Here is a 17478-nt window from a genome sequence, read left to right on the forward strand (position 1 = left end):
CATGGGAAACAGTGTTTAAACCCTTTACAATGAAGATCTGTGAAGTTATTTGGATTTTTACTAATTATCTTTGAAAGACAGGGTCCTGATAAAGTGACGTTTCTTTTTTTGCTGAGTTTACATAATGCAATAACTATAAATCGCTACAAATACCTACCATAGTTCACAAGAACTACAAATAGCTACCATAGTACACAAGAACTACAAATAGCTTCAGATAGCTACCATAGTACACAAGAACTACAAATAGCTACCATAGTACACAAGAACTACAAATAGCTACCATAGTACACAAGAACTACAAATAGCTTCAGATAGCTACCATAGTACACAAGAACTACAAATAGCTACCATAGTACACAAGAACTACAAATAGCTACCATAGTACACAAGAACTACAAATAGCTACCATAGTACACAAGAACTACAAATAGCTTCAGATAGCTACCATAGTACACAAGAACTACAAATAGCTACCATAGTACACAAGAACTACAAATAGCTACCATAGTACACAAGAACTACAAATAGCTACCATAGTACACAAGAACTACAAATAGCTACAGATAGCTGCCATAGTACACAAGAACTACAAATAGCTACCATAGTACACAAGAACTACAAATAGCTACCATAGTACACAAGAACTACAAATAGCTACCATAGTACACAAGAACTACAAATAGCTACAGATAGCTGCCATAGTACACAAGAACTACAAATAGCTACAGATAGCTTCCATAGTACACAAGAACTACAAATAGCTACAGATAGCTTCCATAGTACACAAGAACTACAAATAGCTACCATAGTACACAAGAACTACAGATAGCTTCCATAGTACACAAGAACTACAAATAGCTACCATAGTACACAAGAACTACAGATAGCTGCCATAGTACACAAGAACTACCAATAGCTACCATAGTACACAAGAACTACAAATAGCTACCATAGTACACAAGAACTACAAATAGCTACAGATAGCTGCCATAGTACACAAGAACTACAAATAGCTACAGATAGCTGCCATAGTACACAAGAACTACAAATAGCTACAGATAGCTTCCATAGTACACAAGAACTACAAATAGCTACGCAAAATGGGGATCCTGTGTAGTTGTGTGCAGGGAAGCCATTTTACAGAATGAATTAGGCTTTAGGAGGACTGGCCTGGTCCTGGGGACTCCATGGGGTGACATGTATAGCTTTTGCCCTAACACTACACACCTGATTCAAATAATCAACTCATCATCAAACTTTATTTTTAGAGTTATTATTTGAATCAGCTGTGTATTGCTAGGTCCAAAACCAAAACAGGAAACACTGGCAGTTTAGTTTTAGATCTGAAAGAGTTACACTTTAATTTCTGTTTACTGTCTGGAATATAATGATGTATTTGTTGCTTGAAAAGCATTCAGGCAGTATATCACTGTATTCACCAGAGAGCTTTGCACTATTTTGGCTCTTATCATTCATCCTGTCTCTCTATCTCCCCCCCCCTCCCCCATCTCCCTCTCCTACCCCCCCAGCCGGAGCGTCTCCAGGGAACTCACTACTCTGTCCAGTCTGATATCTGGAGTATGGGTCTCTCTCTGGTTGAGATGGCTGTCGGACGCTTCCCCATCCCTCCCCCCGACACCCGCGAACTGGAAATTATCTTTGGGTTCCCGGTGGAAGGGGACGCCTGTTCTAGTGACACCACCTCTCCCAAGCCCATACCCCCCGGACAGCCAGGCAGCTGTGAGTGTCTGGGCTCTGGTCAAAAGTAGTGCACTATATAGGGAATAGGGTTCCATAGGGTACTAACTACTTTAATGATTTTTTTTCATTGGCAAGATTAGCAAACTTTAGGCATGACATGCAAGCAACAAACCCTGACACTACACATCCAAGTATATCTGACTAAATGATGAAAGAAATGTGTAAAGATAACAATGCTATATACACGTGGAGCTATATACAGGGAGTACCAGTACCAAGTCAATGTGCAGGGGTACGAGATACTTGAGGTGTACATGTACATATGGGGAGGGGTAAAGTAACTAGGCAACAGGATAGATAATTAACAGTAACAGCAGCGTATGTGTGGAGTCAGAAGAGTTAGTGCAACAACTAAAAGGGGGGGTCAATGTAGATATTTAAATAGTTAACCAAATAGCCGGACTAACTATTCAGCATTGTTATGGCTTGGGTGTAGAAGCTGTTCAGGGTCCTGTTGGTTCCAGACTTGGTGCACTGGTACCGCTTGCTGTGCGGTAGCAGAGAGAACAGTCTATGATTTGGGAGTGCTCCACACAGATGCAAGTTTGGGGAACTAACAGGAAGTAAACAGCGAAATGCTGAGAGAAATGGGATGAGAGAGGACGTACGGCAAACCCTACAATCAGACCAGGGCCACCATTTTGGCTCAAACCCAATTAGTGCCAATTACCTGGACTGTTGACAATCAACCCTCTGGGTCATGACAATGGAGAGGAGAGGAACGAGAGGGTTGAGAGGCTGGCAGCTGGACCATGTGGGGACCGAGGGAGGGGAGCTAAACAAAAGATTTCTGAAATGATGGCTGCCTGCCTTCCTATTCTGTCAATGGCAGCCATCATTGACACATACAACAGCATGAGATAAAGAGCCCAGATTGATTGCTGTGCTGGAGTCTTTTACAAATAATTTTATGGCTCTGACACCACCTGGTATAGAGGTCCTGGAGCGTGGCCCCAATGACGTCCTGGGCCATACGCACTACCCTCTGTAGTGCCTTGCGGTCAGATGCCGAGCAGTTGCCATACCAAGCAGTGATGCTCCCGATGGTATAACTTTTTTGAAGGCCCAGGCCAAATCTTTTCAGCCTCCTGAGGGGGCTTCTTCGTGCCTTCTTCACAACTGTGTTGGACCATGATAATTCCTTAGTGACACTGAGAAACTTGAAGCTCTCGAACCTGCTTTGTGGATGGGGGCATGCTCGGGCTTTCCGTTTCCACGATCCCTATTGGCTGTCTCGTCGTCGTCAGTGATCAGGCCTACCACCGTCATGCCGTCGGAAAAATTAATGATGGTGTTGGTGTCGTGCATGTCGGGTGAACAGGGAGTACAGGAGGGGACTAAGCACGCACTCCTGATGGGCCCCCACGTTGAGGGTCAGTGTGTTGTTGCCTTCCCTCACCACCAGGTGTGGCCTGTCAGAAAGCCCCAGGAGGTCCTGAGCTTAGTGATGAGCTTGAAGGGTAATATGGTGTTGAACGCTGAGCTGTAATCAATTAACAACTTTTTAACATAGGTGTCCCTCCTGTCCAGGTGGGAAAGGGCAGTGAGATTGCGTCATCAGTGGTTCTGTTGGGGCGGTATGAGAATTGGAGTGGGTCCATGGTGTCTGGGATGATGGTGTTGATGTGAGCCTTGACCAGCCTTTCAAAGCGTTTCACGGTTACCGATGTGTGTACTACAGGACGATAATAATTTAGGCAGGTTACCTTTGCTTCCTTGGGCACAGGGACTATGGCGGTCTGCTTGAAACATGTAGGTATTACAGACTAGGTCAGAGAGAGATTGAAAATGTCAGTGAAGTACGCGTCCTGGTAATCCGTATGCTGCCTTGTGAATGTTAACCTGTTTAAAGGTCTTACTCACATCGGCTACAGAGAGCGTGATCACACAATCGTCCGGAACAGCTGGTGCTCTCATTCATTGTTCAGTGTTGCTTGCCTCCAGCGAGCATAGAAGGCATTTGCCTTGTCTGGTAGGCTCGCGTCACTGGGCAGCTCGCAGCTTGGTTTACCTTTGTAGACCGTGATAGTTTGCAAGCCCTGCCAGATCCGACAAGCATCAGAGCTGGTGTAGTAGGATTTAATCTTATTCCTGTATTGACGCTTTTCTTGTTTGTTGGCTCGTCGGAGGTTGTGGTGGGATTTCTTATAAGCTTCTGGGTTAGAGTCTCTCTCGTTGCTAGCTACCATGACAAAGACCAAAGCCGACGGGACCAAAGCCGACGGGACCAAAGCCGACGGGACCAAAGCCGACGGCAGTTCCGTTGAGGACAGAGTGTCTCTCTATCACACATGACGGGTCTTTTAAACGAACAAAGAGACCTACAAGCAGTCGTTACAACAAGAAAATTGTTTCAAGTGTTTTGTCCAAATACTCGTGGATCCTACTAATAAAAGAATGGACGCCCTGACCAGAGAGGTCCAGGACCTGAAGAACAGTTTGCAGTTCTCCCAGGGTCAGCTCAATGAGGTGAAACAGGAGAACAGCAGTTCTCCCAGGGTCAGCTCGATGAGTTGAAACAGGAGAACAGCAGTTCTCCCAGGGTCAGCTCGATGAGGTGAAACAGGAGAACAGCAGTTCTCCCAGGGTCAGCTCGATGAGGTGAAACAGGAGAACAGGCAAGATGACAGCAATCTGTAAGCCATTGAGAGAGGACATCAGTTCTGTGTGTGAATCCATGATAACAATGAATCAGACTCGAAGGACAATCATGGTTGTGGACGGAAATGCAGAACCTCCACGTGAGACCTGATGGAATCGGAGGACAAAGTGAGGGAAATGATCTCTGAGAAATTGAAGATGCACCACAGGATGCACCACAGGAAGATTGAGTCAGACAACAACATTGACGAATACGCTGATACGGTGTGCGAGTTCATTAGAACGTGCGTTGAAGATGTCGTTCCCATAGCAACGATTAAAACATTCCCTAACCAGAAACCGTGGATTGATGGCAGCATTTGTGTGAAACTGAAGGCACGAACCACTGCTTTTAATCAGGGCAAGGTGTCTGGTAACATGGCTGAATACAAACAGTGCAGCTATTCCCTCCGCAAGGCTATCAAACAAGCTAAGCGCCAGTACAGAGACAAAGTAGAATCTCAATTCAACGGCTCAGACACAAGAGGTATGTGGCAGGGTCTACAGTCAATCACGGACTACAGGAAGAAACCCAGCCCAGTCACGGACCAGGATGTCTTGCTCCCAGGCAGACTAAATAACTTTTTGCCCGCTTTGAGGACAATACAGTGCCACTGACACGGCCTGCAACGGAAACATGCGGTCTCTCCTTCACTGCAGCCGAAGTGAGTAAGACATTTAAACGTGTTAACCCCGCAAGGCTGCAGGCCCAGACGGCATCCCCAGCCGCGCCCTCAGAGCATGCGCAGACCAGCTGGCCGGTGTGTTTACGGACATATTCAATCAATCCCTATACCAGTCTGCTGTTCCCACATGCTTCAAGAGGGCCACCATTGTTCCTGTTCCCAGGAAAGCTAAGGTAACTGAGCTAAACGACTACCGCCCGTAGCACTCACATCCGTCATCATGAAGTGCTTTGAGAGACTAGTCAAGGACCATATCACCTCCACCCTACCTGACACCCTTGACCCACTCCAATTTGCTTACCGCCCAAATAGGTCCACAGACGATGCAATCTCAACCACACTGCACACTGCCCTAACCCATCTGGACAAGAGGAATACCTATGTGAGAATGCTGTTCATCGACTACAGCTCGGCATTCAACACCATAGTACCCTCCAAGCTTCATCAAGCTCGAGACCCTGGGTCTCGACCCCGCCCTGGGTACTGGACTTCCTGACGGGCCGCTCCCAGGTGGTGAGGGTAGGCAACAACATCTCCTCCCCGCTGATCCTCAACACTGGGGCCCCACAAGGGTGCGTTCTGAGCCCTCTCCTGTACTCCCTGTTCACCCACGACTGCGTGGCCATGCACGCCTCAACTCAATCATCAAGTTTGCGGACGACACAACAGTGGTAGGCTTGATTACCAACAACGACGAGACGGCCTACAGGGAGGAGGTGAGGGCCCTCGGAGTGTGGTGTCAGGAAAATAACCTCACACTCAACGTCAACAAAACTAAGGAGATGATTGTGGACTTCAGGAAACAGCAGAGGGAACATCCCCCATCCACATCGATGGAACAGTAGTGGAGAGGGTAGCAAGTTTTAAGTTCCTCGGCATACACATCACAGACAAACTGAATTGGTCCACTCACACAGACAGCATCGTGAGGAAGGCGCAGCAGCGCCTCTTCAACCTCAGGAGACTGAAGAAATTCGGCTTGTCACCAAAAGCACTCACAAACTTCTACAGATGCACAATCGAGAGCATCCTGGCGGGCTGTATCACCGCCTGGTATGGCAACTTTAAGGCTCTCCAGAGGGTAGTGAGGTCTGCACAAGCATCACCGGGGGCAAACTACCTGCCCTCCAGGACACCTACACCACCCGATGCTACAGGAAGGCCATAAAGATCATCAAGGACATCAACCACCCGAGCCACTGCCTGTTCACCCCGCTGCCATCCAGAAAGTTAAACAGCCACCACTAACATTGAGTGGCTACTGCCAACACACTGTCAATGACACTGACTCTACTCAGCCACTTTAATCATGGGAATCGATAGGGGAAATGATGTAAATATATCACTAGCCACTTTAAACAATGCTACCTTATATAATGTTACTTACCCTACATTGTTCATCTCATATGCATACGTTGATACTGTACTCTATATCATCGACTGCATCCTTATGTAATACATGTATCACTAGCCACTTTAACTATGCCAATTGGTTTACATACTTATCTCATATGTATATACTGTACTGATATCATCTACTGTATCTTGCCTATGCTGCTCTGTACCATCACTCATTCATATATCCTTATGTACATATTCTTTATCCCCTTACACTGTGTATGACAGTAGTTTTTTTTGGAATTGTTAGTTAGATTACTTGCTCGTTATTACTGCATTGTCGGAACTAGAAGCACAAGCATTTCGCTACACTCGCATTAACATCTGCTAACCATGTGTATGTGACAAATAAAATTTGATTTGATTTGATTTGAGGTGGAGCGCGCCCACAAAACTGTAACACCCACCACCGGTCCAGGCCGATAGTGGTCAAGTTCTTGAGGTTAAATGACAAGGAAGCTGTTCTGGAAAGAGTCAAGAACTTGAGAGGAACGTACATCATCCTCAGGAAGGACTATCCTGAAGCTGTGCGCCAGAAGAGGAAGTAACTTATCCCAGCCATGAAAGCTGCCAGAGTGTGTGGGGACATTGCTTACATCCGCTACGACAGGCTCATTGTCAACCCTCCCTCCCAGAAGCCTGGAAGGGATGAGAGAGCCAAGCATATGGGTTCAGAGCCTCAACCCCGCAGCGCACACACACACACACACACACACACACACACACACACCAACTGATTACTGGACTGCTAAATGTGTATTATTTTCTCTTGCTTGGTTTCCTCTTTCAATATTATGTCTCTGATCAGCTCCCCAGGAAAGGGCTGAAAATAGCCCATATTAATATATCAGGCCTTAGAAATAAGGTTCACGAAATCAATAACTTGCTAACACCAGATAACATTCATATATTAGCCATTTCTGAGACTAACATAGATAATTCATTTGATGATACATCCGTAGCGATGCAAGGGTATAACATCTATATAAGAGACAGGAATGCTTATGGGGGACGTGATGCTGTATATATTCAGAGCCATATCCCTGTAATGTTTATAGGGGAGGTGTTGTATATAGTCAGAGCCATATCCCTGTAATGTTTATAGGGGAGGTGTTGTATATAGTCAGAGCCATATCCCTGTAATGTTTATAGGGGAGGTGTTGTATATATTCAGAGCCATATCCCTGTAATGTTTATAGGGGAGGTGTTGTATATAGTCAGAGTCATATCCCTGTAATGTTTATAGGGGAGGTGTTGTATATATTCAGAGCCATATCCCTGTAATGTTTATAGGGGAGGTGTTGTATATAGTCAGAGTCATATCCCTGTAATGTTTATAGGGGAGGTGTTGTATATAGTCAGAGCCATATCCCTGTAATGTTTATAGGGAGGTGTTGTATATATTCAGAGCCATATCCCTGTAATGTTTATAGGGGAGGTGTTGTATATATTCAGAGCCATATCCCTGTAATGTTTATAGGGGAGGTGTTGTATATAGTCAGAGCCATATCCCTGTAATGTTTATAGGGAGGTGGTGTTGTATATATTCAGAGTCATATCCCTGTAATGTTTATAGGGGAGGTGTTGTATATATTCAGAGCCATATCCCTGTAATGTTTATAGGGGAGGTGTTGTATATATTCAGAGCCATATCCCTGTAATGTTTATAGGGGAGGTGTTGTATATATTCAGAGTCATATCCCTGTAATGTTTATAGGGGAGGTGTTGTATATATTCAGAGTCATATCCCTGTAATGTTTATAGGGGAGGTGTTGTATATAGTCAGAGTCATATCCCTGTAATGTTTATAGGGGAGGTGTTGTATATAGTCAGAGTCATATCCCTGTAATGTTTATAGGGGAGGTGTTGTATATAGTCAGAGCCATATCCCTGTAATGTTTATAGGGGAGGTGTTGTATATAGTCAGAGTCATATCCCTGTAATGTTTATAGGGGAGGTGTTGTATATAGTCAGTCATATCCCTGTAATGTTTATAGGGGAGGTGTTGTATATAGTCAGAGTCATATCCCTGTAATGTTTATAGGGGAGGTGTTGTATATATTCAGAGTCATATCCCTGTAATGTTTATAGGGAGGTGTTGTATATATTCAGAGTCATATCCCTGTAATGTTTATAGGGGAGGTGTTGTATATATTCAGAGTCATATCCCTGTAATGTTTATAGGGGAGGTGTTGTATATATTCAGGGTCATATCCCTGTAATGTTTATAGGGGAGGTGTTGTATATATTCAGAGTCATATCCCTGTAATGTTTATAGGGGAGGTGTTGTATATAGTCAGAGCCATATCCCTGTAATGTTTATAGGGGAGGTGTTGTATATATTCAGAGCCATATCCCTGTAATGCTCAGAGAAGATCTTATGTGTTATTGAAGTGTTGTGGTGGCAGGTTCACTTGGCACATCTAAAGACTTGTCTTGGGGGTGTTGCTGTAGGCCACCAAGTGCTAACAGTCAATATCTAAATAATATGTGTGAAATGCTTGATAGTGTATGTGACGTAAACAGAGAGGTCTACTTTCTTGAGGACTTGAATATTGACTGGTTTTCATCAAGCTGTCCACTCAACAGGAAGCTTCTCACTGTAACCAGTGTCTGTAATCTGGTTCAGGTTATTAATCAACCCACTCAACAGGAAGCTTCTCACTGTAACCAGTGTCTGTAATCTGGTTCAGGTTATTAATCAACCCACTCAACAGGAAGCTTCTCACTGTAACCAGTGTCTGTAATCTGGTTCAGGTTATTAATCAACCCACTCAACAGGAAGCTTCTCACTGTAACCAGTGTCTGTAATCTGGTTCAGGTTATTAATCAACCCACTCAACAGGAAGCTTCTCACTGTAACCAGTGTCTGTAATCTGGTTCAGGTTATTAATCAACCCACTCAACAGGAAGCTTCTCACTGTAACCAGTGTCTGTACTCTGGTTCAGGTTATTAATCAACCTACCAGGGTGTTTACAAACACTACAGGAACAAGATCATCCACATGTATCGATCACATGTTTACTAATACTGTAGAACTTTGTTCTAAAGCTGTATCCGTACCCATTGGATGCACTGATCACAATATAGTGGCTATATGCAGGAAAGCCAAAGTTCCAACAGCTGGACCTAAAATAGTACGATATCATACAACATATTGAGCTGTGACTCTTATGTGAACAATGTTACAAAATATTAATTGGTCTGATGTGATTTATTGATAAACATGAACCTGTTAAGAAACTGACTGTTAGAACTGTTAAGACTCCATGGATTGATGAGGAATGGAAAAACTGTATGGTTGAAAGAGTTGGGGGCAACAGGAAGTGGCTAATAAGTCTGGCTGTACATCTGACTGACTGACTTACTGCAAACTGAGAAATGATGTGAATAAACTGAACACAAAGAAGAAGAAAGTATATTATGAAGCCAAGATCAATGATATAAAGAACAATGGAAAAACACTTTGCAGTACTTTAAATGAAACACATTCAACTCCATCTTTCATCCAATCAGATGGCTTATTGACTCTATAGCCACTCCTATCTGTCATATCTTTAATCTGAGTCTAGAGGAAAGTCTTTGTCCTCAGGCCTGGAGGGAAGCCAAAGTAATTCCGCTACCCATGAGTGGTAAAGAGGCCTTTACTGGTTCTAGGAGACCTATCAGCTGCCAGCTCTTAGCAAACTGTTGGAAAAAAATTGTGTTTGACCAAATACAATGCTATTTCTCTGTAAACAAATTAACGATAGACTTTCAGCATGCTTATAGAGAAGGGTACTCAACATGTACTGCACTGACACAAATGACTGATGATTGGTTGAAAGAAATTGATAATAACAAGATTGTGAGAGCTGTACTGTTAGATTTCAGTGCCTCAGTGCTGCCTTTGATATTGTTTACCATAATCTGTTGTTGAAAAAACTTAAGTGCTATGGCTTTTCAACCTCTGCCATGTCGTGGATTCAGAGCTATCTATCTAATTGAACTCAAAGGGTTTTCTTTAATGGAAGCTTCACTAATGTCAAACACGTAAAGTGTGGAGTACCGCAGGGCAGCTCTCTAGGCCCTCTACTCTTTTCTATTTTTACCAATGACCTGCCACTGGCATTAAACACAGTATGTGTGTCCATGTATGCTGATGATTCAACCATATACCCATCAGCAACCACAGCTAATGAAGTCACTAAAACCCTTAGCAAAGAGTTGCAGTCTGTTTTGGAATGGGTGGCCAGTAATAAACTGGTCCTGAACATCTCTAAAACTAAGAGCCTTGTATTTGGTACAAATCATTCCTTAAGTTCTAGACCTCGGCTGGATCTGATAATGAATGCAGTGGCTGTTGAACAAGTTGAGCAGACTAAATTACTTGGCGTTACCTTAGATTGTAAACTGTCATGGTCAAAACATATAGATTCAATGGTTGTAAAGATGGGGAGAGGTCTGTCAGTAATAAAGAGATGCTCTGCTTTTAACACCACACTCCACAAAGCAAGTTCTGCAGGCTCTAGTTTTATCTCATCTTGATTATTGTCCAGTCGTGTGGTCCAGTGCTGCAAGGAAAGACCTAGTTAAACTGCAGCTGGCCCAGAACAGAGCGGTACGTTTTACTCTCAGTTGTAATCAGAGGGCTGATATTAATACTATGCTGACAGTCTCTCTTGGCTAAGAGTTGAGGAAAGACTGACTGCACCACTTCTTCTTTTTATAAGAAATATTGTGTTGAATTTCCCAAATTGTTTGTGTAGTCAACTTACACACAGCTCTGACACACACACTTATCCCACCAGACATGCCACCAGGGGTCTTTTCATAGTCCCCAAATCCAGAACAAATTCAAGAAAACGTACAGTATTATATAGAGACATTATTGCATGGAACTTCCTTCCATCTCATATTGCTCAAATAAACAGCAAACCTGGTTTGAAAAAACAGATAAAGCAACACCTCGAGGCACAACACCTCTCCTCTATTGGACCTAGATAGTTAGTGTGTATGTATTGATATGGAGGCTACGTGTGCCTTTAAAAAACATGTATGTAGTTCTGTCTTTGAGCTGTTCTTGTCTAATGATGTTCTGTATTATGTCATTCTGTATTATGTTCCGTGTTCCGTGTTCCGTGTTCTGTGTTCTGTGTTCTGTGTGGACCCCAGAAAGAGTAGCTGCTTCTTTTGCAACAGCTAATGGGGATCCTAATAAAATACCAAATACCAAATATGATTCTGGGGAGGTAGATGAATTACTAAAACTCCTGGCGTATCCCTTTAACATTAGAGCTTGGACACCAGCTGTTTTTTAACCCCTCCCCTTCTCATCTTACCTGCCATCCTATCTTGACAATGCATGGGCTCCCGCCACTCGGGAGGTGACACTGCAGTCCCTGGTTCGAATCCGGGCTGTATCACATCCGGCCATGATTGGGAGTGCCACAGGGCGGTGCACAATTGGCCCAGCGTCGTCTGGGTGTGACCGGGTTAGGCCGTCATTGTAAATAAGAATTTGTTTCTTAAACTGACTTGCCTAGTTAAAATAAAGGTTAAATAAAAATACAAAATGGAAAAGCCAGCGAGGTTTATATTATCCATGTCCTCGCCACTACTCTGTGAAAAGATATTACAGTTCTTCAGATCTGGAACGGAGCTCGACCAGTTTTTCTCTCTCTATTGATTGTATGTTACCCAAACAAAACAGGAAGGCGACGGTGATCTAGATGCTCGCAGACGTAGTCTAATCATGATGCCGCCTCGCTTGCCCTGCTCTTTCACCTCTGCTTCCTCTTTCGAGTTCTTGGGATCAGGTCCGGAGTAAAAGCATAAGATCCAGATCTGCCGACTCATTGAAGTTTAAATCTTCATCCAAATCGAGGTTAGTGGTCGCTGTTCTGATGTCAAGAAGCTTTTTTTCCCCCCAGTCATAGCAAATTATAACGGAAACATTATGTACAAAAATTGTTAAAATCAGAAACAACAACAAAAAAACAAAATAACGCTCTGTAAAATGGCAGCTATCTACTGCAGTGGCACCTCGTCATCTTGTCTGGGTCAGGAGTCTGTAAAATGGCAGCTATCTACTGCAGTGGCACCTCGTCATCTTGTCTGGGTCAGGAGTCTGTAAAATGGCAGCTATCTACTGCAGTGGCACCTCGTCATCTTGTCTGGGTCAGGAGTCTGTAAAATGGCATCTATCCACTGCAGTGGCACCTCGTCATCTTGTCTGGGTCAGGAGTCTGTAAAATGGCAGCTATCCACTGCAGTGGCACCTCGTCATCTTGTCTGGGTCAGGAGTCTGTAAAATGGCAGCTATCTACTGCAGTGGCACCTCGTCATCTTGTCTGGGTCAGGAGTCTGTAAAATGGCAGCTATCTACTGCAGTGGCACCTCGTCATCTTGTCTGGGTCAGGAGTCTGTAAAATGGCAGCTATCTACTGCAGTGGCACCTCGTCATCTTGTCTGGGTCAGGAGTCTGTAAAATGGCAGCTATCTACTGCAGTGGCACCTCGTCATCTTGTCTGGGTCAGGAGTCTGTAAAATGGCAGCTATCTACTGCAGTGGCACCTCGTCATCTTGTCTGGGTCAGGAGTCTGTAAAATGGCAGCTATCTACTGCAGTGGCACCTCGTCATCTTGTCTGGGTCAGGAGTCTGTAAAATGGCAGCTATCTACTGCAGTGGCACCTCGTCATCTTGTCTGGGTCAGGAGTCTGTAAAATGGCAGCTATCTACTGCAGTGGCACCTCGTCATCTTGTCTGGGTCAGGAGTCTGTAAAATGGCAGCTATCTACTGCAGTGGCATCTTGTCTCGTCATCTTGTCTGGGTCAGTGGGAGTCTGTCAGGAAAATGGCAGCTATCTACTGCAGTGGCACCTCGTCATCTTGTCTGGGTCAGGAGTCTGTAAAATGGCAGCTATCTACTGCAGTGGCACCTCGTCATCTTGTCTGGGTCAGGAGTCTGTAAAATGGCAGTCTGTAAAATATCTATCCACTGCAGTGGCACCTCGTCATCTTGTCTGGGTCAGGAGTCTGTAAAATGGCAGCTATCTACTGCAGTGGCACCTCGTCATCTTGTCTGGGTCAGGAGTCTGTAAAATGGCATCTATCCACTGCAGTGGCACCTCGTCATCTTGTCTGGGTCAGGGGTCTGTAAAATGGCATCTATCCACTGCAGTGGCACCTCGTCATCTTGTCTGGGTCAGGAGTCTGTAAAATGGCATCTATCCACTGCAGTGGCACCTCATCATGTTGTCAGGAAATCACAGGAAAAACTATAGGCTGCAAAGCGATAGGACATATATTTATACTAGGCCTAAATAGCACTAGTCAAGAGTCTGTAAGATGGGAGAGAAGCAGGCTTGATGTAGATCATTGCTGAATGTAAAACAGGACAACGGCATAGGCCAAATTAACACACTGGGAACGTTGAGGAGAGAAAGTGCGTTTGTGTTATTACTTTTGGCCGGTTATGATAACATTGTTGCATCGGAAATAGTTGCACAGGACAGACAGAGAGATGAGCACAGTGGAACAAGAGGTCCCAAAGGAATTGGCAACCATCAGAGAAATGAGAATCACTTGCAAACCACTGGAGCAATGAGGCAATGCCGTGCTGTAAAAGATGTGCAGGCTAAACAGCGTTTGTTGTTGAATTGCTACATTTAAATATGAGTTTCTATATGATTTTTCATTACATTTACATTGAAGTATTATTTGCAGGGAGGTAAAGAGGAAGTCCAATCCGTTACAGGACTGTTTAATCTCTTCATTCAAAGACTCAATCATGGACACTCTTACTGACAGTTTGATGTATTGTCTCTAACCTTCTTACCCTTTGTGCTGTTGACTGTGCCCAATAATGTTTGTACCATAATTTGTGCTGCTACCATGTTGTGTTGCTACCATGTTGTTGTCATGTTGTGTTGCTACCATGCTGTGTTGTGATGTGTTCCTGCCTTGCTATGTTGTTGTCTTACGTCTCTTTATGTAGTGTTGTGGTGTCTCTATTGCCTCTTGGCCTTTTGCCTTCTGGTAGACCGTCATTGTAAAGAATAATGTGTTCTTAACTGACTTGCCTAGTTAAATAAAGGTAAAATAAAATCAAATAAAAATCACGTCCGTTGTTAGACTGTGCCCATAGCATTTCTTTTGTGAAAAATGAGGTGGATTGTAAGTGTTCTTAGGTTAAATTTGTGTAGTTCAGTCCTTGTGCTGTTCTCGTCTATTGATGTTCTGTATCATGTTTCGTGTTCTGTGTTCTGCGTGGAATCCCAAGAAGAGTCGCTGCTGCTTCAACAACAGCTAATGGGGGAATCCTAATAAAATATTAAATAGCGTAATGCTTTTCTATACAGTCCTCTCAGATCTCTGGGCCCATATTCACAAAACCTTTCAGAGTATAAGTGCTGATATAGGACACATGTTTTCCTTTTGATCATAATGAATACAATTACATAGACAAGTAGGACCTGATCCAGGATCAGCACTCTGAGACACTTTGTGGATAAGGGATCCAGATCTCAGGTCTGCACTCATTCATCTCCTGTGTGTCATTACAGGTTATACTGATAACAATCTGAGTAGCCGGGCCAACTAGCTGGCTTATTGAGAGTTAACCCTCTGCCTATGGGCCAGACAGCAGAGCTGACGTATTGAGAGTTAACCCTCAGCCTATGGGCCAGACAGCAGAGCTGACGTATTGAGAGTTAACCCTCAGCCTATGGGCCAGACAGCAGAGCTGAGAGCATTAACCCTCAGCCTATGGGCCAGACAGCAGAGCTGACTTATTGAGCATTAACCCTCTGCCTATGGGCCAGACAGCAGAGCTGACGTATTGAGAGTTAACCCTCAGCCTATGGGCCAGACAGCAGAGCTGACTTCAGCCTTGAGACTTAGAGTTAACCCTTATGGGCCAGACCCTCAGCCTCAGCCTATGGGCCAGACAGCAGAGCTGACGTATTGAGAGTTAACCCTCAGCCTATGGGCCAGACAGCAGAGCTGACGTATTGAGAGTTAACCCTCAGCCTATGGGCCAGACAGCAGACCTGACTTATTGAGAGTTAACCCTCAGCCTATGGGCCAGACAGCAGAGCTGACTTATTGAGAGTTAAACCTCAGCCTGTGGGCCAGACAGCAGACCTGACGTATTGAGAGTTAACCCTCAGCCCTGTTTCTGTCTTCCCTCAGCCTGTGGGCCAGACAGCAGACCTCCTATGGCTATCTTTGAACTGCTGGACTACATAGTTAATGAGGTGAGTAAAGACTTGGGGTTTTGGGGTCCATTTGAGTTTAATAAGGCAGTCAATTCAGCAAGTAATTTGAATATTTAAAAAAATTGAAATCTACAATAAATGTAAAAAAAAAAAAAAAAATGTGCTTCTATTTTTCAGTTTATTCAAAAGTCATATAAATCCTGGTTACAATATCATAGACTGTTTCTGTTGTAAGGTAGACCCTGCCTTCATTCCCATGTTGATTGGGATGGTGGTATACTGAACTGTGAAAGCATTACACGAATGACTGCCTGCCTGCCTGAAAGCCTCCATGTCCTGAGTGTAATTTCTTCAAGGCTGAATCATTTATATATCCTCTCCATCCATCTCCTCTGTGATGCGATTGTTTTTCTTTTTCCAGCCTCCTCCTAAGCTGCCTGGTATTTTCGGCGTTGAATTTCAAGACTTTGTGAATAAATGGTAAGTAATTAAAACCAAAAGCGACGACTTGATGAGTTGTTGTTGAGTAAAACACAGTGGACCTTCTCGTTGTCGCAGCTCCGAAGGCAATGAATCCACTTCAGTTCAGACATCAGCATTCAACATTGACAACGCTGCCACCTAGTGGTATGTGTGTGTGGTAGCAATGGCACAGAGTCGCTGCTTTGAGTACACTCTCAGACTATCCATTATATTGGCCAGATACTCTAGTGGCAGCTCTAACAATGAACAGAAAAGTCTTCGAAAATGGAAGGCAGTCGGGAAGAAGGACTATTCTAGACAATCAGAGGGCATATTCACGTGTTAACAACAGGCGCAACTCCCGTTATAAAACTTTTTTTTTTCTCTCTCCAAGTTTCCGGGGTGTCACGTGTCCTACTTATATCCGTATACTGGTAACAACCTAATCATTACGAAACTTCTATTGATCCAATAAGCTACACGTGGTATACCAGAGAGGGATAAACTGGGCCCAAAATCTGCCTTCTCCTGCAGGTTGCGTTTTTGGTTTGTTTTTCTTCACTCGCCAAGCGAGGAGTTTTTGTAAAGAGGTCAATAAAGGAATGTCGAATTTGGTTAACAAACAAATAAAAGGGCTTATTTGGTACGTGTAGCTCATTTGATCAAATATATACGTTTCATAATGCCTAGGTTGTTACGAGTGTACAAGTAGGACACGTGACATCCCGGCAACTTTGATTAAAACAACGACGACAAAAAACTATGACAGCAAAACAAAACACTTCGAAGACAAACCCCTCTCCCCTCAGCCCTCCAATGAAGTGGACACTTCTGACGACGTATCATGACGTCTGACGAGTTGACGCTTGCAGGGCAACGGGCGCGGGAGGATATCCTGCCAACCACTGTATGAAGAAGTTTAAGGAAAACATCAACTCAAATTGCTCCTTTTGTAATGACCACCCAGAAACAGTGTTGCATCTTTTTTGGCATTGTATGCATGTAAGAAAACTGTGGCAAGACATCAGTAGGTTTATAATTGAACACATTTATGAAGATTTTACACTATTGTGGAGAGATGGACTGTTTGGATTCTTTACATACAATAGAAATAAGCTGAAACATTTTTATGTAATTCATTTCATTATTCTTTTGGCCAAATTTCATATACACAAATGTAAATTTACAAACAGAAAACCACATTTTCGTACACCTACAAAAAGAAATTGAACTGTATTTTAAGACGGTTAAATGCTCTACTAACAAAAAAGCTGTTAGAATTGTAAGTGTATGTATGTCCCTTAAGGTCCTTGTGTAATTGTAATT

At 43.7% G+C, this 17478-nt stretch overlaps 1 protein-coding gene across 3 annotated transcripts in view; it reads left to right on the forward strand.

Moving 5' to 3' along the window:
• Positions 1-17478, forward strand: part of map2k1 (mitogen-activated protein kinase kinase 1) — a 63679-nt gene that overhangs the window by 36305 nt on the left and 9896 nt on the right. For all 3 annotated transcript variants that reach the window (XM_042302090.1, XM_042301500.1, XM_042301738.1), the window contains 3 exons: positions 1533-1743; positions 15665-15729; positions 16112-16170. In XM_042302090.1, coding sequence (XP_042158024.1) covers positions 1533-1743; positions 15665-15729; positions 16112-16170 — 335 coding nt within the window. The remainder of the gene's footprint in view (positions 1-1532; positions 1744-15664; positions 15730-16111; positions 16171-17478) is intronic.

Source organism: Oncorhynchus tshawytscha, linkage group LG01 (assembly GCF_018296145.1).
Source record: "Oncorhynchus tshawytscha isolate Ot180627B linkage group LG01, Otsh_v2.0, whole genome shotgun sequence".
Classification (NCBI taxonomy): domain Eukaryota; kingdom Metazoa; phylum Chordata; class Actinopteri; order Salmoniformes; family Salmonidae; genus Oncorhynchus; species Oncorhynchus tshawytscha.